General features: G+C 47.7%; 1 protein-coding gene across 3 annotated transcripts in view; it reads left to right on the top strand.

Annotated features, from left to right (window-relative positions):
* Nucleotides 1-25830, top strand: part of LOC138521307 (sodium channel protein type 4 subunit alpha-like) — a 3496387-nt gene that overhangs the window by 2706494 nt on the left and 764063 nt on the right. For all 3 annotated transcript variants that reach the window (XM_069634046.1, XM_069634045.1, XM_069634044.1), the window contains one exon: nt 19331-19485. In XM_069634046.1, the coding sequence (XP_069490147.1) occupies nt 19331-19485 (155 nt within the window). The remainder of the gene's footprint in view (nt 1-19330; nt 19486-25830) is intronic.

A 25830-nucleotide genomic window follows, 5' to 3' on the forward strand; every position in this document is an offset into this window, starting at 1 on the left:
GACATGAAAGTATGCATCCTCTAGAGCCAGCAATGTCAAGAAATCCCCTTCCTCCAGTTGGCCAAGCAGGTGACCATCCTGAATTTTTGGAACTTCAGGTACTTGTTCAGACTGCGTAGGTCTAGGATGGGTCTCCAATCCTCTGTCTTCTTTCTGACCAGAAAGTATCTGGAATTGGCTCCGGAGCCCTTGAGTCAATGGGGAACAAGCCCTATCATCCCTTTCCGTAACATGGCTCACACTTCTTCTAAGAGCTGAGGGATGTGCTGTTCCTGGCAGGGAACCAATGGAATATGAGGGCACCTGCTTTGGAATTCCAAGGTGTGTCCCTGGGTGAGAGTGTCCAGCACCCATCTGTCAGTGGTGATCTTCTTCCACTCGCTGATGAAACTCGTCAACCGGCCTCCCACCATGGTGCCCAACCTCTTGGCTGGTTCAGGCTTGACACTGACCTCCGCTACCATAGGCTTGGGAGCGACCCCTGTAGGCTTCCTGCGTGGAGGATTGGGTATGTTGCCTGTATGATGTGGAGTATCCCTTGGATGATCTGCTCGATTGTCCCCTGGAGGAGCAAAGACGATGAGCGATGCTGTTGCAGAGTGCCAAGGGAACGTGCCGTTGAAGGTGCTCACTCCCCAAACACAATTATAAACTTATAATAAAGGACAAACCCCAGTAGGGAATGAGACCAAGAGAAAGGTTTTGAGCAAGACAAAGTTCTTTATAAAGATAATTGCATGCAGAGGAGTCTGCTGCCTGAGAGCGCTCTGCCAAACAGTACAAGCATGATACATTTTTAGCTACACTAGTGACGTTTCCCTATAGGTGCATCAGACTACATCAGGATTGGTAGAAGTTACAATACAGTATATCAAATATATGGCCCGGCTTCACAGGATGGGTTGGTTTGGAACTATTTCTTCGTGTTGCATGTGGGTTGGCTGGGCTCATCTGGGCGGTGTGAAGGTCACATCGGCTCCACAGGAGGGGTTCATTCTATCTAATTAAGCTACATAACATCTCCTGACATATAAGAATAATAGAAACGTAAAACAACGTTCAGAATGTGTGAACACTTATAAATTGTAGACATGTATGAGCATATTTCTGCTCCAGGCCTTTGTAGAAGTAATGGGTACAAGGGTCTTGCCCTCCAGGTGCGTTATCAGAGGTCTTGATCTGGGATTTATTGGTCAAGGTGCCACAGAGTTCGGATGGACAGATTGATAGTTGTTGGTTTTAAGTGTAATATATGATGACATGAAACCAGTTATATGGGGGGGCACTCAGGAGTGGTCAGTGGGGAAGTGTCACACTTCTGTTACATCAAAGGGAGAATGCAGGGGCAAAAGGTTCTGCAGGCAATATCTTCCAAAGGTGGGGATGAGAGGAGCAAAAGCAGATTTGTGGAGACAAATGGGCCACAAGGCAAGATTCACTCCGGTCACACACAGGGCAATGAGCTTAGAGGAAAGGAAAAAGAATACAATATATACTTGTAACAATTCGTGCCAGAGCATCTGTGAGAAATTAGCTTGGATCAGGCAGGCACGGGAGGAGGGAGAGGTGGGGGCTGTCCTTGTTAGCTGTGCACGGTGCTGGACAGGGGAGAGGAGGCTTCACAACGATCAGAGTGTGGCCTGGTCCAAAAATGGAGTCGGGAGAGACACAAAATGGAGTCCAAATGTGTCGTGCAATAGCCCCACTTCCACCGTCACCAGGGAAGGGCAATGGTGGACATCTCCCCACTATTGCATGAGCAGTAGTTCTTCTTTGTGCCGAATGTATAGGGGGACCAAAACTACCATTCCTCCCTTACACCATCTCCATGTCCATCTTTATGGCTTGAAGGAATTCTTGGACTGCCTTCTCGAACAGATATTCGCCTTCGAAATGCATGTCCAGCACCTTTGCATGTACGTCCGGGTGAAAGGTAGTGGCTTTCAACCAACCCTGCAGATGAAAGCAAACACCATTCCCCATCAGCCTGTGTCTGCGATGTCCACTGTCACCAGAATGGCATGGTCCGACGCCACCACCCCTTCCTGGAAGAGGGTGAGAGCCTGGTTTTCTTGTCATTGGAAAGGAATTTCAGGATAGGGCCCAGCTTGTACCAAAGCTTGCGGTCGTATCAGGACAAGATAGCCATAGCATTAGCCGCTTCGTTCGTGGATGCCACTGTGTAGATAACTCTCTTCCCCATGGCATCCATCTTTTTCTCCTCGTTGTCCGGGGGGGCAAGATGATGCAGAGGCAGGGTTGGCTGAATGTTTTCTTGCAGCGACCGACACTACCAAGTCCGGTGGAGGTTGTGACCTCAAGCACTTGGGTGCGGAGTCCGGCACTCTGTACTACTTCTCCAACCTGTCTTGTTTGGGTGGAGCCGTGCATGGGTTTCTCATGAGGGCCAGGACTTTCTCCCAAATGTCGTCCAAAATGGATGCTTATGCGGTGGCGTCGGGCGATGCTTCCTCTTCTTAAGTGGAGGATGTCAGGGGACTGCGGTACAACAGGTGCCGGTGTTGGTGGCAACCTTTGCTGGATCTCAGTCACTAGAGTGTGGAGAGTTGACAGGATGTTCATTGATATATCCCTCTGCTGTGGAGGGAATGATAGAGTGCTAAGCCCTCTGCCGCCATCCTCCTCATGGATTGTATGGACGGACGCTTGGTCATCTTCATCCGTAGCGTAGATGTCCATTGGCTGATGGTATGGGACCTTGGAGGGCTGCTTTGGGGCCTCATCGCTGCCCTCCCCTTTTCCACCTGATGACTATGTACCAGGAAGTGAACTGATGCCCCCCCCCTCTTCCAGGGGTGCCCGCAGCTTTTGCTGCTGCCTTAGCAGCCACGTCATGCCTGGGAAGCAGGGATACTGTCTGTGCTGTAGAGACTACCATAGTCAAGTCAGAACCACCCGCTGTAGCGGTCGCCGCAGAGGATGTTGTCAAAGCGGTTGACAGTATCTTTGGCTGCGTAGGGTGAGCCTGCTGTGAGGCCTTCTTCTATTCCTCCGAGGTGGCAGACAGCGATGGCGATCTGATCTGGGACACTCATCAGGGGGGCAAACCCAGCGGAATCGGCCTTGCGTTTCTTGGCCTTGTACTGGACCTCCACGGATGGGGCGTCGGGTCCTCAGTGAGGCATTACCCTGCTGGGAGGAGGGGTCAGGAGCCTTGCTCGACTTGAGCCATGCTGCCAGCCTGCTATAACTGTCTTTCTTCGAGAATCCCAGGCATTTCTTACACCTATCCTCGTTGTGGTCCGGGTGCAGGCAGTACAGACACATTTGATGTTTGTCCTCCACAAAGACTTGAGAGCAACTCAAGGATTCCCAACACTGAACTGTGCGGTAAAAATCTGAAGATGGCTGCCAGAGGGGCGGGGCTTAGGGAGAGGGCTGTCATTGGATGGGGGGAGTGTGACCTAGAAGACAATGATTGGTTTAGAGGAGAGATACAGTTTTAAAGTGAAAGTGAAACTGGTTTTTCTTTTACCGAGGATTCCCAGCCTGACGACGGGGAATATTCATGAGCATGTAAATCCATGCCAGACCCCATGCTGGAGAACGTCATTCCTTTATTCATGTTCTTCCAGCAAACATCTGCTGAACTGTGCATCTGATTTTTCCAACAAACTTGACCATAAAGGCAATTCAAGTATGTGAATTGCCTTGATGGTCAAATTTGTCACTAGCAGCCAGATCCCTGAATCAAGTGATAGTTCACGTGGCCTTCTACGTCCCAGAAAAAAAGTCTACTAAACAGGCCACCGAATATTGACTTGTGTGACATTTTGTGAACTCAAGAAGTGCAAACATATAGGAGGCTGAAATAAGAGTGTAACACGCAGACCTATACATATATACCATTCACAAGGTGGCAGTGCACATTGTCAGGAAGGTCGAGTAGATCTTGGAACAACAGACACAAGCTAGAACCCTTCAGTGAGATCATGGCACAAGCTCAACTACCTTTCACCGAAAGTTTTACAATGTGATTGCATGTGTCTGGTACGTTGTAAGAAACAGTACTCCTCAAGCATGCAGCAAAGAGTTATTAGTACATCTCTGTGAAAATCTATTCTTCAGTGCATAGGACAGAGTGATTTCCACATAACTTCATGAACTGCTATTCCCTTGGGCATAATCAGCAGGGAGAATCCTTATTCCTCAATGAAAATGAAAAGCGCAGGAGCCTGAAGTTTTTTTAAGTAACAGAATATAATAATATGTATTGGTAACTGCAAGTTGGTAATATGGTCAAGCAGTTAGTGAATGTGATGTATCAATGAACACACAGCATATGTTATGATTTAGAATGAGTAATGGAATAAACGCATATGGTTTCAAGGGGCTTCTCCACAAAAGGAAAAAGGGGTTCTTCTCTCTGAAAAGTCTAACAGAAGCAGTAGTAATTAGATAAACCATAGTGCATCAGGGTTTTCTCGTTTTGCAGGGACACTAACTCGCCTCTGGTTCTGTCTAATTCCCCCCCTTGTTCTAGGGTTAAAGAGCCCAGCATGCTTCTTACACACTACACTTCTTGACACTCTAAACGTAGTCTTAGGGAGCTACTGAAGAGCGTGCAAGCTGTAAACTGCAGGGATATAGGCCCCAGCTCACTTCAAGGGACTCTCTAGTGTGCAGCTCCTTCTCAGAAGACCCAGGTTTTTGAGTTTGTCTGGCAGTGTAGCAGTGGCAAACTTTTGGATGTCTTCAGGCTCCTCCAGTGGCCTTGTTTTCTCATCAGTCTCAGCTTGCTTTGCTCTCTCATTTCTTTCAGATGCATTAGGCAATGCAACCTAAAAAGGCTGTCCTTCAATCTTAAGTGGATTCTCCTTTTGAGGTTTTATTGTTTTCTTAAAATCAATTTCTTTGCCACCATAGTCGCTCTAAACAAGTAGCAAGTCTGAGCGTAAGACATGATTCTCCACGTGTGCGTTCCTGCTTACAATAAATGTATCATATGTGAAATTCAGGTCTGTGTGTTACACTGTATTGATTGACTCAGTTGACAACTGCAAAAAAATGCTGATTCGGGAGCACTCCGACAGCATGTGTTCTAATGTGCCTTTTTTATGTTTACAACCACAGCATAATTCACACATACCTCTTTCAAACATTCTCTCAAATTCATAATGCATAGCGCGATATTCTCAGATAATGCAGACCATTCGCTCACTGTGATCTCTTGTTCTACCACCTGGGACCATTTAGACAACAATCCCGTATTCCAGGGCTGCAAAGTCTGGAGCAAAGAGTATACTATTGAGGCAACCTGAACAAGTCTGCACTAGCGTTCTCACTGTGTCTCCCCCACCTCACCTACATCCCCCACGCCACCCACCCCCAGCTCGACGTTATCCAATCCACACTTCCTGGCTATTGCATTTTTTAACATTCTATAATGACTGAAAGTACATTCATCCATGCTTCTTTTTTTATATCCCAAAAGGGATCCAATTCCCAGTAAAAATAAATCTTCTATCCAATCAGCTCCTGCTAGATGCTAGCATGTCCAGTACAACACTATCTTTTTCTATTATCTTTGGCTTTAAGCACAGAGTTACCTTCCCCACTATAATCATGTCTACACCTACATTCTGTGGCAAAGCTCTCCAGCACCATCTCAGAAAGTCTGTTGGCTCACAAAAATCACTACAACGGCTTCAAAGGAAAAACTTAATTGGACCTAGAGATTACCCAATCATCAGGTGGAGTGTTGAAGAATGGCATTATGTGAAATACTGAAAATGCCAAGTGATATACCTACACCCCTTCTACTGACCCCCTGTTGTAATTTCCAGATCACCAGTCTAGGGGGCCTTGCATCCCATACAAATCTTTGAAATGCTCCATTTAATTCCTTAAACCAACTTATTTTGCAGAAAAGAGGGATCATTCAAATCACATATGTAATTCTAGGGGAATATGTCATCTTGATTGCATTTACCTTACCCCATAAAGACAGATTTAGAACTGACCACTTCCCCAAATAATCCTTAAGTCTAGCTAAAGTCAAGGCCATATTCACATTCATCATTTCCTTTAGATTTTTTGTGAGCCAAACCCCCAGATATTTTAACTTATTTGCACACCAACAGAACCCACATTTTGGCACATCTTCTCTGTGGCAGTATTCTGTAGTCGGCATCGGAGCAGTTTTTGTCCATTTAATCCTATATCCAGAGAGACACCCAAAGCTGTCAATTTTCTCCATCAATGCTGGTAATGAAACCTCCAGGTTCTGTAACACCAGTAGCAGGTCATTTGCATACAACCAGAGTTTTGGTTCGGAACCCCTAAAGTTAACTCTGTTGGTACTCTTAACATCCCTTATCCTTTCTGCCAAAGGTTCAACAGCGATCACAAAAAGCAATGGTGAAGGCGGACATCCCTCACTGGATTTAAGACCATTCAATGTAACAAATGCTGTAGGGTTTGTGTACAGCAATTGAACCCATTTCAAGAAGTCTTGCTCTAAACTAATATCTCCATAGTTCTGAAAAGAAAGCTCCTATCAATCCGTTCAAAGGCTTTTTCAGCATCCAAAAATAACACAGACTGTCGTCTTAATTTTTTTCCACGCCGATAGCGTTAATATTAACTTTTGTCCCTCGAAGGTCTATGTCTCGAGGATGATGTCATTGAAGGGATAAATAGCACGTGCAGCGCCTGTTGGCTTCAGTTCCGTTTTTCTACGTAAGCTATCGCTTTGAGAAATACGGCGCACTTCATTGTTATTTTTCGCAATAATGTCTTCTTCGTCGACACCAACTACCCCGAACACCACGTTCAAGAAGTGTTGAGATTGTGACTCGAAAATGTTAACCGACCTACACCGTATATATGTCTATGGTGTCTCAGGGTGGAGCATAAGACCTCGGCCTGCTCCAAGTGCCAGTCTATAACCGGAAAGGCCCTGAAGGAGCAAAAGGGGAAATTGGCAGTAGGTAGAAACGCCAAATAATCTCCATCTACCCCCACCAAAAAACCTTTGACGGACGAGTCGAGAGTCGACTCTCCTTGGAGGAAGACAGTTAAAAGATAAAGATAGAGGATTGGCTCCAACCACTCCTCATCGTCGTCGAGGAAGTCAAGAGAGGCACCATAGGTCGCCTTCTTCACCTTCGTCATCAGACACTTCCCCTGAGATGGTATCTTGCCCCACTAAAGACTCCACACCTGTCGAATGGGAAGCATTTAGAGCAGAAATGCTGAAAATATTTGAACAACAAAAACCCAGGGCAAGCCATGCTCCCACAGATGGATTCTATACTGCCTTTTCATATTGCTCTCCAAAAAAGGGTGGCACCAAATTGGGAGACGCCAGAGACTAATCTGACAGTGAACAAATGTCTGACCAAAAAATACCGTCCTTTCAATAGTGACCCTGACTACCTGTCTAAACACCCCACTCCAGAGAGTCTGGTGGTACAGGCAGCTACTGCAACTTCCAAGCAGACAGCATATCCTACCATCCCTCCAGATAGGGTTGACAAAAGAGTAGATGGATGAGCAAGAAAGGTATTTTCTGCAGAGAGTATGCCGCTGCAGTCAGCCCACTCCACATGTGCCCTTGCAAAATTCTCATTCACTCTATGGGACTGCATTTCCATGGCGGCAGAGCACAATCCTGAGGGGGAGGAAAGAGACAGGTTCTTGGCTATTGTTAGAGATGGTAAAGAATCCATGTGTTAGTCTCTTCAGTCGGGTCTGGATTCTGCTGACAGCATCAGCAGAGCCATGGCTACTAGCACCGTAATACAGAGATTGGTGTGGTTGAGGAAGTCAGGATTTTCACCGAATGTGCAATGCAGACTCCTCAACATGCCCCTTGACAGGTCTCACCTTTTTGGCACCATGGCTGACGAAAGCCTTGAGAAGTTGCAGACCTCAAAGGCAGCAGCCAAATTTTTAGGTGCTCCCATTATGCAGTCTCAGCCCTTTCTCCCCAGTGGACGACCTTGGAGGGGTAGATCTTTTCATTACTACTCCTCAGTTGGAAGAGCAAGAGGAATGGCTGGTCAAAGAGGCCAAAGAAGATACCTCTGGGTGGACAAGGGAGAGGTGCGAAGCCCGCTCAAGCAGGGGCATCTTTACCATCAGCCACTGCATCAGCCGCCTCAAAACCTCTCTGAGGTCTTGAGTCACAGTTCACCAGTGGGAGGCAGACTATCTCAGCATCTACAAGAATGACGAGACATTACTTCGGATGCATGGGCATTGGAAACCATGTCCCATGGGTACTGCCTTCCTTTCATTCAGAGACCTCAGAGCAGTCCACCGGGGAGCCACTCTTTGTGGATTCCAGATACGCTCTTTGTGCAGGAAATTTTAACCCTGCTAGAGAAAAGCGCTATAGAACCAGTGTCTGTAGCAGAGAGGAACAAGGGATGGTGTTCTCCATATTTCCTAATCCCCCAAGATGGATGGAGGACTGAGACCCATCTTGGACTTGAGATACTTGAAAAAGTTCCTCAGGAAGGACAAGTTCAAGATGATCATACTTTCTCAGATCCTTCAGGCCCTCCAACTCCAGGATGGGATGGTGTCATTGGACCTTCAGGATGCTTATTTTCATGGGCCAATCCATCTAAAGCACAGAAAATACCTGAGGTTTGCCATTGGTGGTTCTCATTATCAGTTTTGAGTTCTGCCATTCGGGCTACCTTTCGCCCTCAGGGTTTTCACCAAACTGATGGCGGTAGTGGCAGCGAATTCCAGGAGAGGGGGGATTCACGTCTACCCCTACCTGGACGATAGACTGATCAGGGTGCGTTCTACTGAACAAGTCCTGCATCATCTCAGCGTTACTTGCCACTCTCTTCACAGACTGGACTTCTCCCTCAATTACAAGAAGTCCCATATGACACCTTCTGAGAAGCTCCAGTTCATCTAGTTTGTACTGGATCCATCCTTCGCAAAGAGCTCGCCACCCAAGGTGAGGGCTCTAGACATTCTGCAGATGGCGACAACGTTTCAGAGCTTCTCCCCGCCTTGCATTTTTGAGGTTGATCGGCCTCATGGCATCCTGCATTTCTCTGGTGCCAGAGGCCCGCCTGAGAATGAGACACCTTCAATGGGCCCTCAGAACACAATTGTCCCAGTTCTCAGGAAACATGTCCTACCTACTTAGGCTCCAAGCAGGGTCGCACAGGATCTCCTGTGGTGGACCTGCAAGGACAACATTCTGAAGGGAGAACCCTTTTGGCAACCATGGCCATAGATAATAGTAGTGACAGACGTCTCACTCACAGGGTGGGGAACCCACACCAACGATCTGACAGTCACCGGTTGTTGGTCTTCATCAGATGCCGAACTACATTCAAATCTTTTGGAGCGAAGGGCAATCAGACTAGCGCTGAAGGCCTTTCTGCCCTCTGTACGGGGAAAAAATGTCCTGATAATGACGGGCAACACGATGGCCATGTACTACCTCAACAAGAGAGGAGGTGTAGGGTCACTACCACTGTGCAGAGAGGCAATGCAGCTCTGGTACTGGGCGTTTCAAGAAGGAATCGCTCTATCAGCAGTTCACCTAGCCGCAGAGGAGAACACGGCGGCAGACGCTCTGAGCAGGCAGAGCACAGTCTCCCCCAAGTGGGAACTAGCTCAGGAAGTCCTGCAAGAGATCTTCACCCTTTGGGGAACCCCTCAATGGATCTGTTCGTGACCACCGCCAACTTGAATTGCAAACTCTACTGCTCATGGGAATTTCCCACAAGAGGAGCTCTAGGGGCGCGTTCATAGTGGACTGGGAGTTTCCACTCCTGTATGCATTTCCTCCAGTCTCCATCATTCCTCACGTGATCAGGAGGTTGAGAAAGTTCGGAAAATTAATGATCCTAATTGCCCCGTATTGGCCCAGGAGTATGTGGTACCCATACCTTCTAGACATGTCCATCTGCCCTCTTATACGTCTTCCACAAAGAGAGGACCTTCTCTCGTGAGAGGAGGGTCATGTTTTCCATCCAGAGGTCAAGACACTCAGCCTTCATGCATGGTTTCTGAAAGGCTGAGATGCAAGGATTGGGACCTCCCGGATGATGTAATGGAGAATTTGCTTTCGGCCAGAAGGCCAGCAACTAAGTCCTTGTACCGTTCCCATTGGAACAAATTCTGCAACTGGTGCAAAGACAAGATTGTAGACCCTTTTCTGTGCAAAACACCAAAGGTATTATCCTTTCTACTTTCCTTAGCCAATCTGGGGCTCCAGGTTGGAATTATTAAGGGCTACTTGACGGCGATATCCATCTTTAAGCGCTCGTCAGAAGAATGTTCATATTTCAAAATTCGACTGGTGACACAATTTCTAAATGGGCTCACCAATATGTTCCCCCCATTTCCCTACTAGGTTGTAGTTTGAGACCTTCATCTGGTACTAACATCTCTACTGTGTGCACCCTTTGAACCTTTACATTCATCTCCATTAAGGTTGTTAACTTTAGAAACAATTTTATTGGTAGCATTAACTTTAGCCTGTACAGTGAGTGAATTGCAGGCACTTTCATCCAAGCCACCCTTTACTATCTTCCATAAGGATTGGGTTGTTCTGAGGGTGAAGCCTTAATTTTTACCCAAAGTCATTTCTGATTTTCATGTCAGCAGAAAATTGTTTTACCTACTTTCTATCCTCCCCTCATCCTAGCAAAGAGGAGGAGAGATTGCATTGGTTGGACCCACGCAGAGCTTTGACATATCTAGGCTATCAAAACTTTGAATTGATGATCAGATTTTCATAGGATATACAGGCCACAAGCTGGATCAGGCTGTTACTAAACAGAACTTATCCAGGTGGATCATTCTGGCACTTTCAGAATGCTACAGACTGGCGGACAAGGATCCTCCTGAAGAGTTAAGGGCCCATTCCACCAGGGGCATGGCTACCTCTACAGCCCTGCAAAGGGGTGTACCGATAAAAAAAATATTTGTGAGACAACGACGTGTTCTACTATTCACACATTCACAATACATTACTACCTTGAGTCTTCCCTCTGTCAGGATGGAAGCATTGGGAAAGCTGTCCTACAATCAGTTCATGAAAGCTATAAAAAAACTGAATTCATACTCCCTCCACCAAATCTAATACTGCTTTGGGAGTCCATCAAAGATGAGGAATACGCGGGAGGACACAATCCATTCGAAAAACAAGTTACCTACCCCTGGTAACGTTCTTTCGACTGGATGTTCCTCCCCTGTATTCCCTGTCCTCTTGGACTCCACGGGAATGGGGAGTAACGGAATGCCGGCACCAGAATTAATGGACCACCGGGGCTGTAATGCCCTGGTAATTCCGGCACGTTCGGCACCGGTAAATCCCCACGAGTCCGGTTTTACTGGCACGGGCTACTGCCGGACTCATAATGAGGGCCAATGTCTAATTGCATACATCTCCAGTTAGAAAATGGCAAGTGAGTCTCTTAGCTCACTGCATGCTTGGTGCTGTGTGGTGACATATCATGCCCACAGAGGAAGCGTCTTTCTTATCATATGAGAGCTCATGTGTCTAGTAAGAGATCACTTTGTGTTAGCATGACAACTGGAGTGCGGTTTCGCCCTTTTTCCGAAAGTTGGCACCACCCTCCTTATAGTTATGAAGAGACAACCCGAAAAGGCACGATTTCACACCCATCACATGGATAATATTGCTCTGTGGTCACATTTAAAGTCATGTGACTTGCAGCAGACTGATTTTTGAAACCTATTTGATGGGTGTCAAAGGACCTGTGCCAAATTGTAGATAAAAATAAAACGGAGCAGAGAAAACGAGTTGATAAGAGGAGTCTCTATAATCCTCTTATGTCCCCTTCTTAACTCATGTTGTTCAGTGACAACGCAATTTTCCTCTAATGTGATTGGTAATTCAGTTAGCACAAAACTTATCATTGGACCCATGATGGGGAGTCATGATGTTTAAGTGTATTTCTGTCGGTTTTCCCAACATCATGTTTAGCAATTCTGTATTTTTGCTACTAGTTCATGGTTCGCGACAGTGAAAACCATTATTCCAGAGAGGACAATGTTGTAAACGAGGTAGAGTTACTAAGCATCTTGCAAGTGTAAAAGATATACACAATTTATTTAATGGTGTTTTATAAAGCACTACCTATTAGAAGTACCCCAAAGTGCAACGGGAGGGGGCAAAAGGAAACTGGTTTTTAAAGCCATGGAACATTCAAATCAGTTGAGTGATGTTTTACCCTTTCTTCTCTTCCTCCTTTTGGAGTCGGGTGTGGCAACTCCAAGTCTGGGGCATGGACCATGACAGGATGGGAGGGTTGACGACTACTCTCGTTACGCATCTCTTAGCCATGCAACTTGAGAAGTTGGTCCCTCTCAACCCTCTCTTTGAGGATGTCAGCACTGCTCAGTCAGCCCTTACTCCTAAATTCAAGCCGTCATACTCCTGTAGCATCTTTTTGACCAGTTTTCTGTGTCTCTCCTCAAAAGCCCTTTCCTTCTCTTACCATCTCTAGTATACAAAGTTTTCTCCCCACTCCCATTATAATCTCACTGCCCCATGCTTGTTCCTCCTCCCACTTCTGCTTCCTGTCTATGGCCGAGCTGGCCTTCTGGAACCTTCTTAAATTTGCTGTATAATATCTCTGACATTTACCCTGCATGATGTTCTCTACCTTCCTTTTCCAACACACTTCCACTGGTGTTCAAATCCATCCTCCTTCTCTAACATCCTCCTGAAGTTCACCACTTCCTCTTTCTGATGATCAACCAGCTTCTCCGTCTTAGCTTCACTAACCTTTTTCAGATTTTCACACCTTTTCATCATGGCCTTCACCAGTCTTCTTAATCTCACCAATTATTTACTGATGCTCAGCCTCCTTCCATTTACCAGCTTCACCAACATTGTCCAGATATTTAAACTCTTCTACTATGCCACCTTCCACATTCTACTCATCAAGCTCACAAACCTTCTCATAATGTTCAACCACCTCTGCCTTTTCAATGTGACCAACCGCCTTCTGTTGTTTAACAACCCCCACCCTATCAGTCTGCCTATTGTCTCCTGTTGTTTAAATACTTCTGTTTGATCAACCTGACAAGTCTTCTTCTATTTTTTACCCACTATTGCCTTATCAGCCTGAGCAACTTCCTGTTGTTGAACCACTTTTATCATATCAATTTGACCAACCACTTCTGAGGTTTTCCAGCTTTGGCCACCTCTCTTTCACTCTTCTGCGTCTTCATGCCTTCTGCGTCCATACCTTCATCTAACTCAAGGGCTCATATTCACACTCCTGTCACTGCTTCCTCCAGCCTTCCCCTAAAACTCCTACTGCTTCCGTTCTTCAGCTTCTACTCCAAACACTTACACTGACAGAGTGGTGCTTTGTGCTTTTATAGTGTTGTGCTCAAGCCTTCCAGCCTTTCTCTGGTGAAAGGAAATTCAGGTGTGTTAGTTGGGATGAGGATTTGCAATCAGGCTCTGCCTCCTGGGATAGTTTAAAGCCTTGTTATGGGACTTGAGTTTGGGCAGTCCTCTCCCTGCCTGCCACACCCTGGTCCTCCTGCCTTCCAGCCTCTCTCTGGGGTAAGGTTACTCAGAAGCGTCTCTTCAGGAAGCTGGTACAGGGATTGGCTGGTAAGTCTCACCCCTGAAGATGGCTTCAAATTCTAATGTGGGACTTGGGCCTGGCTAGTCTTCCCCTGCCCCCAATGTTAGCCTATCTGTTCTTAAATGTATGAGGTTGCAGGTGTATATGATGGTTGGCTGTCTTTTGAGTCTTACTTCTTAATTCAGGTCCATCCTCTGTAGATATAGCTGGGAATCCTGCAGCCACACAGGCTTAGAGGCGTTTGAATGTGGCTGCTGGTTCTGCTGGATTCCTTAAGAGGGTCCTAGCCTTAGATTCCCCAATTCCAGTCAAAGCGAAAGCACTGTGCTTTGGAGAGAGCCTTGTGTCCTTATCCAACATGCTCTACTTTTCTCAGGTGAAGGGGCAATGCCTTTTAAGGAACCGTGTCCCTAGTTGGTGGTATGTTACTGTCCCCTTTCCTAAGATAAGGTGCTAAGTGATGGGAACCATGGCATCCTCATACCACCCGCAGCACTATTGCTCACTAGGTTGGAAAGCTCCTTTGGTCACCCCATTGGATGTCCCCAGAGCAAGGCAGAGGATTCAGTCATGTTGCTATAAATGAGCTTGCTTATATACTTAGAGCTCTACATTTTAGGTATGCCTGCCTAAGTTAGATGAAAATAAAACATGCATTTGAAGGGATTGTGTCCTCCGACGAATTCCTTATCTTTGATAATACGTTTCCAGCTTGCTGGCTTCGGAAACATTTTTCTGTAGAGGGCGCCGCGCGTCAACGTCCGCCGAGTCGATGTCCCTCGACGGCCACCGTATCAGCGCTGACGTCACCATGCCCATGAATAGCCACGCGCTGCGTCCGTTGCTCAGTTCCGTTTTTCCGTGCTTCGTGGGGCCTTGGAACGTCGTTGCTCAGTTCAGTCAGGTTAACTATCTATTTCGAATCGAATATTCCTTATCCTTCTCGAAGGCTTCTTCATCAGAACCGACAACGCCGCGATCCGGCTTCAAGAAATGTCGAGACTGCAGTAAAAAAATGTCAATAACGGATCCACACAGGGGCAGTTTATGGTGCTTGGGGTCCGAGCACCATTGTTCGGAGTGTGAGGACTGCATGTCCATGACGGCGAAAGCCTTGAAGGAGCGAAAGGGGAAGCTCGAGAGAGGTAAGTCAGCCAAATCCTCCTTGAAAGTTTCGTCGGCTGAGTCGAGGCATTCGTCTCCTCGCCGTCGAAAACATTCACATTCGAGATCTCGAAGCAGCTCCCACCATTCGTCGAGATGTAGACACTCAAAAAAGAGACGTCGAAGGTCCCATTCCTCGTCGTCTTCTGTGTCCCCAGAAAGAGTCTCCTGTCCCACCAAACACAGTTCTCAAGCTCAGTGGGAGGAATTCAGAAAGAAAATGTTAAGCGTCTTCGAGAATGCGGCCTCGACCCCCTCGAAGACAGCTGAGGGTGATACCCCGGGTGAAAAACCCAAAAAATCAAAACGCTGCAAGTCGCAGCACCCGGCGAAACATTCCACCCGAGAGCGCCATGAGCCATCGGGTAAGAAGGCACCGTAAGAAGATTCCTTCGACGCACGGATCGGCGCCATCGATGCCGTTGTCGAAGGGTTCCTCGACGCATCGGTCGATCGACTCGACGCCATCGTCGATGCCGACGCCGATGAAAGAGAGGACCAAGGCCACCCCTCAGCCAACGGTGATTTCAAGGGCCTCTGGCACGACGCCGAGACCGTCGTCGATGGCCTCGAGTAGGATCCCGATCCTCTCGAGTTCTTCGAGACCCCTTCCAGTTTTTTCGACGCCGTTTTTGGCGCCTTCGAAGCCTGTTACATCGGCGTCGACGGCATCGACGTTTTATCGTCCAATAACGACGAGTTTGGCTCCTTCTGCCTTAGAAATGGGTTTTACTCCATTTCAGAGGTCAGAATACCCTGGACTTTCTTCAATTCATGAAGAAGGGGAAGATTCTGACCAGGAAACATTCGGATTACAGAGAACCACACTGCCTACTGCAGAGGATTTCACTTCTGAGGAAAGAAGGCTGAAGGAACTACAGGAGTCACTACATGAGGCAAGTGGGCTGGACACTTCCCCAGAAGTGGAATTTGTTAAGCCAGACCCAGGGGAACATGCCGAAACACCATATAGAACCCTGATGGCAAGAATAATTGAGTTTATGGGTTGGTCTGCGCCTTCACCTGTTTTCCAACAGGATGACCTAACAGATATATTGGACAAAGGCCCACAGGAGGACCCGGTGGTCCCCTTCCATGCAGTCCTACAAAGAAAAATTGCATCTAATTGGGAAACTCCCAAAGTTATCTCTGCAGTCATCAAAAGATTGTCAACCAAGTATAGGGTAGCGGCTGCTGACCCTGAATACCTGTCAAAACACCCGACCCCAGAGAGCCTGGTGGTTCAAGTGGCAACTTCATCCAGCAGTAGGACTGCTTACCCTACTGTCCCACAGGATAGGGATGACAAGAGGTACGACTCTATGGCAAAGAAAGTCTTCTCTGCCTGTAGTATGGCGTTGAAGTCCATCAACGCCACCTGTACACTCGCCAGGTTCAGTCACACACTATGGGAGTGTGCTTCATCAGCGGCTGACTGCATACCCGAAGGAGAGGAAAAGGAAGCCTTCCTTAACATTATTAAAGATGGCAAAGATGCCATGTGCGAATCACTTCAAACTGGCATCGATTCTGCTGACAGTATCAGCAGGGCCATGGCGGCAAGTACAACAATCCGCAGGCATGCGTGGTTGCGAAAGTCAGGCTTTGCCCCTGATGTACAGGCCAGACTTTTGAATATGCCCTTTGACGGCTCTTCATTATTCGGGAAAAAGGCTGATGACAGTCTGGAAAAGTTGCAGACTTCTAAAGCAGCAGCAAAATCCTTAGGAGCTGATATCCGCCAAACTCCTTTTCGCCCCTCAGGAACCTCTGGGAGAGGAAAGTCCTTTCGCTATTATTCCGCATTCGGGAAAGGCAGAGGACAGCCGGCTCAAAGAGGCCAAAGGAGATCCACCCGAGGTGGACGGGTCAAAAGTACTAAGACCGCAGCAGCAGCAGGTGCCTCTTTACCCTCGGCATCTGCATCAGCCGCCCCCAAACAACTCTGAGGCCTTCCCACACAATACACCTGTAGGGGGCAGGTTAACTCACCATCTGACGGAATGGCAGGCTAGAACGTCAGATGCTTGGGCATTGGAGACAGTTGCCCAAGGTTACTGCCTACCCTTTCTACACATCCCTCAGAGTCATCCACCGGGGAACAGCTCTCTAAAAGTTCCAGATCGGCTCCTCTTGCAGGAAATTATAGACCTGCTAGAGAAAGGTGCCATAGAACCGGTACCTGTAGCGGACAGGAACAAGGGCTGGTACTCCCCCTACTTTCTCATACCAAAGAAGGACGGAGGACTGAGACCCATCCTGGACTTACGAGAATTGAACAAGTTCCTCAGGAAGGACAAGTTCAAGATGGTAACTCTCGCTCAGATCCTTCAGGCCCTCCAGCTCCAGGACTGGCTGGTTTCTCTGGACCTTCAGGAAGCTTATTTCCATGCACCAATCCATCTCAAACACAGGAAATACTTGAGGTTCGCAATTGCCGACTCTCATTATCAATTTCGAGTTCTGCCATTTGGGCTGACCTCCGCCCCGAGGGTCTTCACCAAGCTGATGTCGGTAGTGGCGGCGAGTCTAAGGAGGGAAGGGATCCACGTCTACCCCTACCTGGACGATTGGCTGATCAGGGCCGTATCTTCAGAACAGGCCCAGACCCAGCCAGATTATGTCTGCCTCTTCCTTCACAGACTGGGCTTCTCCCTCAATTTAAAGAAGTTACAGATGATACCATCACAGAGACTCCAGTTCATTGGAGCGGTCCTGGACACTTCCCTGGGAAAAGCCTCACCACCAGAGGTGGGGGCTCAAGATATTCTACAGATGGTCTCCAAGTTTCAAAATGCCCAACGTCTCCCAGCCTTCTACTTTTTGAGGTTGCTAGGCCTCGTGGCATCCTGCATCTTCCTTGTGCCAGAGGCTCGCCTGAGAATGAGATCTCTTCAGTGGGCACTGAGAAGTCAGTGGTCACAATTCTCAGGGAGAATGACAGATCTCCTCCGGATTCCGGACAAGGTAGCCCGCGACCTTCAGTGGTGGGCCTATCCAGAGAACATCTTGAAAGGAGAACTGTTTTGGCAACCATGGCCGGAGATAACAGTAGTCACAGACGCCTCGCTCACAGGGTGGGGAGCCCATGCCAACGACTTGACTATCAGCGGTCGTTGGTCTCCATCGTAATCCAGACAACACATCAACCTGTTGGAGCTGAGAGCGATCAGACTAGCGCTGAAAGCTTTCCTGCCATCAGTACAGGGGAGAAATGTCCTGATAATGACGGACAACACGGTGGCCATGCACTACCTCAACAAAAGAGGAGGCGTAGGATCACTGCCACTGTGCAGAGAGGCAATGCAGCTCTGGTTTTGGGCAATTCGGGAAGGAATCTCTCTATCGGCAGTCCACCTAGCCGGAGAGAAGAACTTGACAGCGGACGCTCTGAGCAGGCAGAGCACAGTCTCCCACCAGTGGGAGCTAGCTCAGGAAGTCCTTCAAGAGATCTTCGCCCTTTGGGGAACCCCTCAGGTGGGTCTGTTCGCCACAAGCACCAACAGGAAGTGCGATCTGTTCTGTTCAAGGGAATTTCCCCCGAGAGGAGCTCTAGGAGATCCGTTCGTAGTGGACTGGGAGTTTCCACCCCTTTACGCGTTACCACCAGTCCCTGTTATTCCTCAAACGATCAGGAGGTTGAGAAGATTCCGGAAAACCATGATCCTAATTGCCCCGGATTGGGCCAGGAGAACGTGGTACCCGGACCTTCTATTTTATGGCTATTTCTCGAATGTGAATGTTTTCGACGGTGAGGAGACGAATGCCTCGACTCAGCCGACAAAACTTTCGAGGAGGATTTGGCTGACTTACCTCTCTCGAGCTTCCCCTTTCGCTCCTTCAAGGCTTTCGCCGTCATGGACATGCAGTCCTCACACTCCGAACAATGGTGCTCGGACCCCAAGCACCATAAACTGCCCCTATGTGGATCCGTTATTGACATTTTTTTACTGCAGTCTCGACATTTCTTGAAGCCGGATCGCGGCGTCGTCGGTTCTGATGAAGAAGCCTTCGAGAATGATAAGGAATATTCGAGTCGAAATAGATAGTTAACCTGACTGAACTGAGCAACGACGTTCCAAGGCCCCACGAAGCGCGAAAAAACAGAACTGAGCAACGGACGCAGCGCGTAGCTATTCATGGGCATGGTGACGTCGGCGCTGATACGGTGGCCGTCGAGGGACATCGACTCGGTGGACGTCGACGCGCGGCGCCCTCTACAGATAAAATTTCCAAGGCCAGCAAGCTGGAAACGTATTATCAAAGATAAGGAATACGTCGGAGGAACATCCCGTCGAAAGAACGTTACCAGGTAAGAAGTAACTTGTTCTTTTCTTGGGGGTGTATCCATATCCCCAAGTGAAACCCACCAGCCCCCTGGTGGGAGAAGAATCAGCGTGGCAAGGGCTCTGTGTACTATGCTAATATGTTTATCTTTTCAAGTATAGTATGAATCTGAACCATGTAGCATGTCATTAGAGCAGATACCACATTATTCATGATGTTACTGATACACACTACTAACAATCAGAGAATGTTCCTTTTGCACAGTTCACTCCAACTTTGGAAATCTTCTTTTCTGTCTTCAGATTGTGTTCGCAGATGCCCATTCCTTTATGTTGACATCACGCAGGAGAAAGGGAAAAGATGGTGGAATCTCCGGAAGACCTGCTTTACAATTGTTGAGCACAACTGGTTTGAGACCTTTATCATCTTTATGATCCTGCTGAGCAGTGGAGCACTGGTAACTATGAGTGAGGGTTAGCGAAGGACGGTGTGGGAAAGAGAGGGTATGTTGAATACAAGTGCATCTTAATTGAATTAAGTAAGAAAGGATATTGGTCATTATTGCAGAGTTGAAACAAGCTAGAACAGTTTCAAACATATGTACTTCACATATCGCTTTTACCACGTCCAGTGCACTCTACATATTTAACTGGAGGGGTAACCCCCAATGCTAGGACCTGGGGTCTAAGTACTGTATAATGTGAAATTGTCCTAGTTGCTTTGTTTAGAAGCACAATTGAGTGCATTTAGTTTTTACTATTTGTATACATTTAATGTCTCTGAATTGCCAGCATTTGTTAGCAACAATAAATTGCAATCACCAAATAATTATGATTTCACTTCTTTTATATTTCTGTGTAGAGCAATGGTATATCGATCCCCATCCTCTTATTTTTTCATTTTTCAAAAGTTATTTAAACGCAAACTTGTTTTTGCTTTTAGTGCAAAACACTGACGGACTATGCAGCATTTAACAATTTATGCTCCTGCATATATTTTCATCTGATCTATATTACATACATTGTGACATGCATTAATTGCTAGAGGTTCTTTCAATCCAAAATACTTAATACAAATATAAAATTCATATGTAAACATAAACAAAGTGATTTAACAAAACACTATAAGTGGTAAAGAATTAAAAAGTGATTGATTACTAAGCTGTGTGTAGCGTAAGCATTAGGCTTAGTGGAAATCTAAAAACGTTTTTTTCTAGACTTGTAGTTACACCTCTAATGTTCCAAAGTTCATTCTGAGTATTTTTCTACTGAGAAGTGGAAGTGTGCTCCTCTATACATTATATACCCCAGGTCTTATTCACCAGGGACCATAGAGGAGCACATGTCCACTAATGTCAGTGGAAATTACTCAGAATGAACTTGCAATGTTTGTAATATGGATCAGATAAAATATGGACCAAGTCTTATCATTCTTGGCCTATCTCGCCAGATCGGAGGTCCAGGTGGATACCTGCCGGACATACCTGGCCGCTATTGGCGCATACAGGCCCTCTGACTCTCTTATATTGTCTTCGGCCAATCCCATAGTAAAGAAACACCTGACGGGCCTGACCAGGCTGTATCCCCTGGTCAAATGCCTGCATCCCGTGTGGGACCTCAACGTGGTGCTAAGTGCTATAGCCCACAAACCATTCGAACGCATGGCCATAGCAGACATTAAACTGGTCACTCTGAAGACAGCCCTTCTGTTCAGTCTTACGTCAGCTCGCAGGGGAGCTCCAGGCGTTAGTCGCCTCAAAGCCATACACTAGGTTCCACAAAGACATAGGTTGTGCTTCACACACACCCGAAGTTCCTTCCAAAGTTGGTGTCATCCTTTCATATCAACAAGGAGATTCTGCTCCCCACATTCTTCCCGGACCCCAAGGAAGGAGCAGAGAAGACGCTCCACTGTCTGGATGTCAGGAGAGCGTTGAAGTTCTATCTGGACAGAAGGAAGGGCATCCGCAAGTTGGATGCACAGTTTGTAACATTTGGAGGCTCCAGGCCTGGGCAGCAAGCCTCCAAGACATCCATAGCTCAATTGATGACAGCAGCGATCCAGGAGGCATACAAGTTGCAATGTAAGGATCCGCCACAGGGAATGCTTGCGCATGCAGTAAGAGCCAAGGCGACCGGAGTTGCGTTCCAGTACTACGTTCCCTGGCAGGTGATCAGCAGTGCAGCAACATGGGCCACCCATTTGGCCTTTTGCAAACACTACTGCTTGGAAACCAGTGCCAAGGCAGATGCAGCATTCGTCCAAGCGGTGCTGTGTAGTCTATTTACCTAGAGGGTCAGGCTCTCCTCCCCAGGGCGGTGTGTCAGTTATAATCGCCAATACAGGATGGAGGAAAGGGGATGGGACATAAATGTAATTGTTACTCACCCAAGTGACTAACGTACTCCTAGTCCATAGTCCCCTTTCCTCCATACATCCCACCAGCCATCCCCCTAAAATAAGACAAGTGAGGTTGTTAAAGTGTAATACAGCCGACACGTCGAAAGGGGACTGAGGTGAGGGGCTGGTTGGAGGTGTTAACGGAGGCCGCGCCCCACGTGCCAGTAAATTTAAATGGGAAATATCTTTTTCTGGTGGAAAATAAGTTCCGTTTCCGTCCCTCACGAGGGACGCCCATACTGGATGGGAAGGGGACTATGGACTAGGAGTACGTTAGTCACTGTAGTGAGTAACACTTAATGTCCAGCGAATGTCCCATCACTCGCTATTACCTCGGCCATAGTCACCACCTTTATGGTTTCCCAAATAGTGCCCCACTCATCCACGCTCCCATCATTATGTTCAAAGAAATGAGTCAGAGAGTCTTGTAATGCTTTCTTGAAAGCTTCGTTGGTCACAGCACCAACAGGCATGCGCCACGTCGGGATAGGGGGTCTAGAACTCATAATGTTCCATTCAATCACCAAGGGGGGAGTGGTCAGATATTAAGCAACCCATATATTCAGCACTGCCGAGTTCGGCTAATTGTCACAGCCCAGAGAAGAAATAATCTATTCTGCTGTGTAGCCTGTGGGGAGATGAGGAGAAGGAATAAGTGTTTGGGTGCAGTTACCTCCAGACATCCACCAAATCTAGGTCAGTTAGTGCTGCGTTCAGAGCAATGGTAGCCGGGGATGGACCCCCACAGGGAGGGGACGATCTATCGAGTGCAGCGTCTCTGCCGCATTTAAAATGTACCCCCATTGAAAAAAACCTTCGCGTCTGGACACTACTTAATTACATAATGTACGTACGTACATACGTACATGGGACCGGGTATTGTGATTCGGAAAATATTAGTTCACAATGCAAATTTCTTTGTGGTCAAGATAACCCTGTAAGATTAAGTACCGCCCCTCCCTGTCTATCTTCACTTGTAGTAGTTGGAGAGATAGCGAACCATCAATCCATGTAAGCACTCCCCTAGTGAAATTTGGAGTATGTGGCGCCATAACCCGTCCCACCCCAGTGATTCAAGACCGCCTTATATTCGTCAGTCAGCAGGTGGGTCTCCTGGATTAAAGCTATGGATATTCTTTTACGCTATAGGTAACATTTCACCTTGTTTCTGTTAAGGTAAGAACCCAACCCTCGCACATTCCAGGTTAATATTCTGACGGGGCCCATTGTTGTGTAATGTAATATGTAACCCCAACAGAGCTCAAGTAGCCCCTCCACCAACATATCACAACAATCACACGCAACCCACCCCCTTCCCCTGAGCAGCGTAGTCAAACCAGTATCCTGGTTACCCATGCAACTGGCATGGTTATGGATAGTCCATAAATGCACCTTCATTGCCCCCCACTTACCCAAAAGTAGCACCTTGTGAGCCGTAATGCATGAATTAAACATAATAATAACGATAACAACAAAGCTATGTAGCAATGCCCAACAAAAACATATTGTTCAGGCATTCCCATACCTCCAAGGCCGAATTTGGCCATGGTGTACCAGGTAGGGGAAACGAGCAACAGGCTGACTCCCAGTATCAACTTTGAGAAGGCAGATAAGACCAACAGTTGGTAACTGGGCATTGCCCCCACTGAAAAGAAAGGGCATCTTAGGCGACTTCGGGTCATTGTCAATGTAACATTGTTCAGGGGCGTTCTGGGTGTCACACCAGGAGTAATGGCCCATCCACTTGAATAAGTAAAGTACAGTACTTGGATCCCTTGATCCCTTCACACAAGGCCTCCCCACATCTGCAAGGGGAGCACAAAGGCACAGAGACATCAGGCAGCATAGTGGGAATTGGTGGAATCGCACTTTAATTGCACTGCTCTTACTAGAAACATCTTTGTGCTCCATCCACATGGACGTCGCATCAGAACTATCAAAATAGTTTGATCTGCCGTTGTAAAGAAGCTTTAGCCTGGCAGGGTACATGAGCATATATTTGAGGCCCAGTTGTCTGAGTCTGGCCTTAGCAGGCACAGGTGAATTTCTGGCCCTCTGAACTGCAGGCGTATTGTCCGGGTAAATAGCAATCTTGGAACTGTTCCTTTGTATCTCGCCTCCATCCCTAGAATATTTTAGGATTATTTCTCTGTCGCAGAAGTCCAGGATCCTGGCTATAACCGATCTGGGGTGGAATCCAGGCACAGGTCTTTTTTGGCGGGATCAGTGAGCTCTTTCAACTGCAAAACCTTGTGACAGCTTGCCAGGCCCAATTTCCTGTAGTAACAATTTTTCAACATATGAGGTCGGGTCCAGGCCTTCTGCACACTCCGGAAGACCCAGCACGCGTATATTGTTCTTGCGGAACCTGCCCTCAGCATCCTCTGCATGTAGTTCCAATGTTTTTCTAATTTACAGTTCTTTGACCCGTGCCACAAGGTCTTTGGTGGTGCCTGTTGTCTTAACACCAATTACGCAGTTGTGAACATCTCAGCCAGTTGTCTGATGTCCTGCCGGAGAAGTTGAACATATACTTTGACCTTGTCAATTCTGGTCTCCAGCAAGGACCGCAGGGAAGCTATCGCAGCAAGAACCTGGTCCTCCTGAGGGTTCTGTACACGGGTGAGCAGCTCAGACAACTCAGTGTCCTAAGTCTGGGGGGCACCGCAACGTTTACACTGGCCTACAAATTAGTCCATGATGGTTGGCTTGCCCTTATTCTTGGTGGGTGACATTGTACGAGTCTGAAACAGGAGCAGGCTGGTATGTGTAGTACCACACTGCATGACCAGAATAACTCAATTAAGGATGGATTGTGTAACTGGGCCTTGTCAACACAGTACAGTTTCTCTCTCCTGATGTGACTTCAGTTACAGTGGGTGTCCCTCGCAGGCCAGGCAGATAGTAATATTAGGGATTCCTAAACACAGTTGCCATCACCATAAGGAGAATTCTCTGGCATTGCAATATTAGGTGGAACCAGCTCCCAAAAGCTCATGTACATGCCACCTCGAGAGGTCAGGCAAACGTGCGTTACCAGTATCTCATGAGTCAGTATGTGCCTCAAGGTAGCGCCCTGCAAGTCCACTGCATTCACAGGATGTCCCCCGCCAAGCAGTCAGGCCGTGTCCCAGCGCAACCCAGAAAAGACGCAAGGTCAGTGCGTACTCAGTAAAAGTATGGCCGGAGAGGTCCAGGTTATTGGGCGGCTAGGCAGTGACAGCAGGAGTACCGAAGGAGGTAGCCGGTACCGGTGCTCGCAGTCCCTCCAGGCGGGGCCGCATTCCTCAAGACATCCACAGGCGGTGTCTCACGGGTTCCGCAGGTGACCAAATGATTGATTTCACCACAGCACACATGCAGCAAGCGGCAATCCCGCTCAGTGCACAGGCGTCAGAGATACAGGCGGCCCTCCTGGGTAAACTGCAACTCCGGAGGTGCGGCAGCCACCAGCATTCGCCCCACGTCTACATTCAGCTGGAGGTAGGGTGCACGTCTCAGCCTGCGTGCCCGACAGCGCTGCAGGTAAGGTCTCAAGGCCAGCACAGCTGCCCTCGCGGGTCGCCGCCTCCACTAGGCAATTTAGCAGGTGAAAAAAAATCTGTGAGGTATGACTTGCCTGCAATCAATAACACAGCCCACTGTGTTAATAAGCCGCCAGGGAGATCTCACAGGATTGCTGCGACTGCCATCTTGCGTTCCACTGGACCCGAGTTTCGGACCAAAGTTCTCAATGATCTGATTTTTGGCGAAGAAGGGCTATATAGGCGGGCACTCATTTCTCCAGCATGGGGTCTGGCATGGATTCACATGCTCATGAATATTCCCCGTCGTCAGGCTGGGAATCCTCGGTAAAGAAAAAATCAGTATCAGTTTCGTTTCTGATCTGTCTTTCTTAGTAGTGACCAATCACTGATCTCTGGGTCATACTGCCCCCAGCCAATGACTGCCCTCTCCCTAAGCCCCGCCTCCGGCAGCCATCTTCAGATTTTTACCACACGCTCAAGTGTTGGGAGTCCTCGTGTTTATCTCTCGAGTTTTTTTACTGCGTTTTCACGCTTTTTCAGGAGATTTTCTCATTTTTTAGGTTTAATCGAGCCTCAAGCTCCACCGTTTCTACTTCCGTTTCAGAATTCTTCTACGCCCCCAAGGGTGAAGTTTTCGTCGAGTTTACACTTCTTGGAGGATTCCGGAAGATCTGCGGCCTACCTCAACGGACATGGCCCAGGACAAAGGAAGCTTGATGCTCGGATCCAAGCTGTTCAGGAATTGCCCTGGATGCGGATTATATAACGTCTTCAAGGAGGACGATCATTCGCGATGTCTCTACTGCCTCCATGGGGACAAGACGCAGGTGGAGAAGGACTGTGCGTTCTGCAAGAATCTTTCGGAACGGACCAAA

The sequence above is a fragment of the Ambystoma mexicanum genome, chromosome 13, assembly GCF_040938575.1.
Source record: "Ambystoma mexicanum isolate Mex_15411 chromosome 13, UKY_AmexF1_1, whole genome shotgun sequence".
NCBI classification, from domain to species: Eukaryota; Metazoa; Chordata; class Amphibia; order Caudata; family Ambystomatidae; genus Ambystoma; species Ambystoma mexicanum.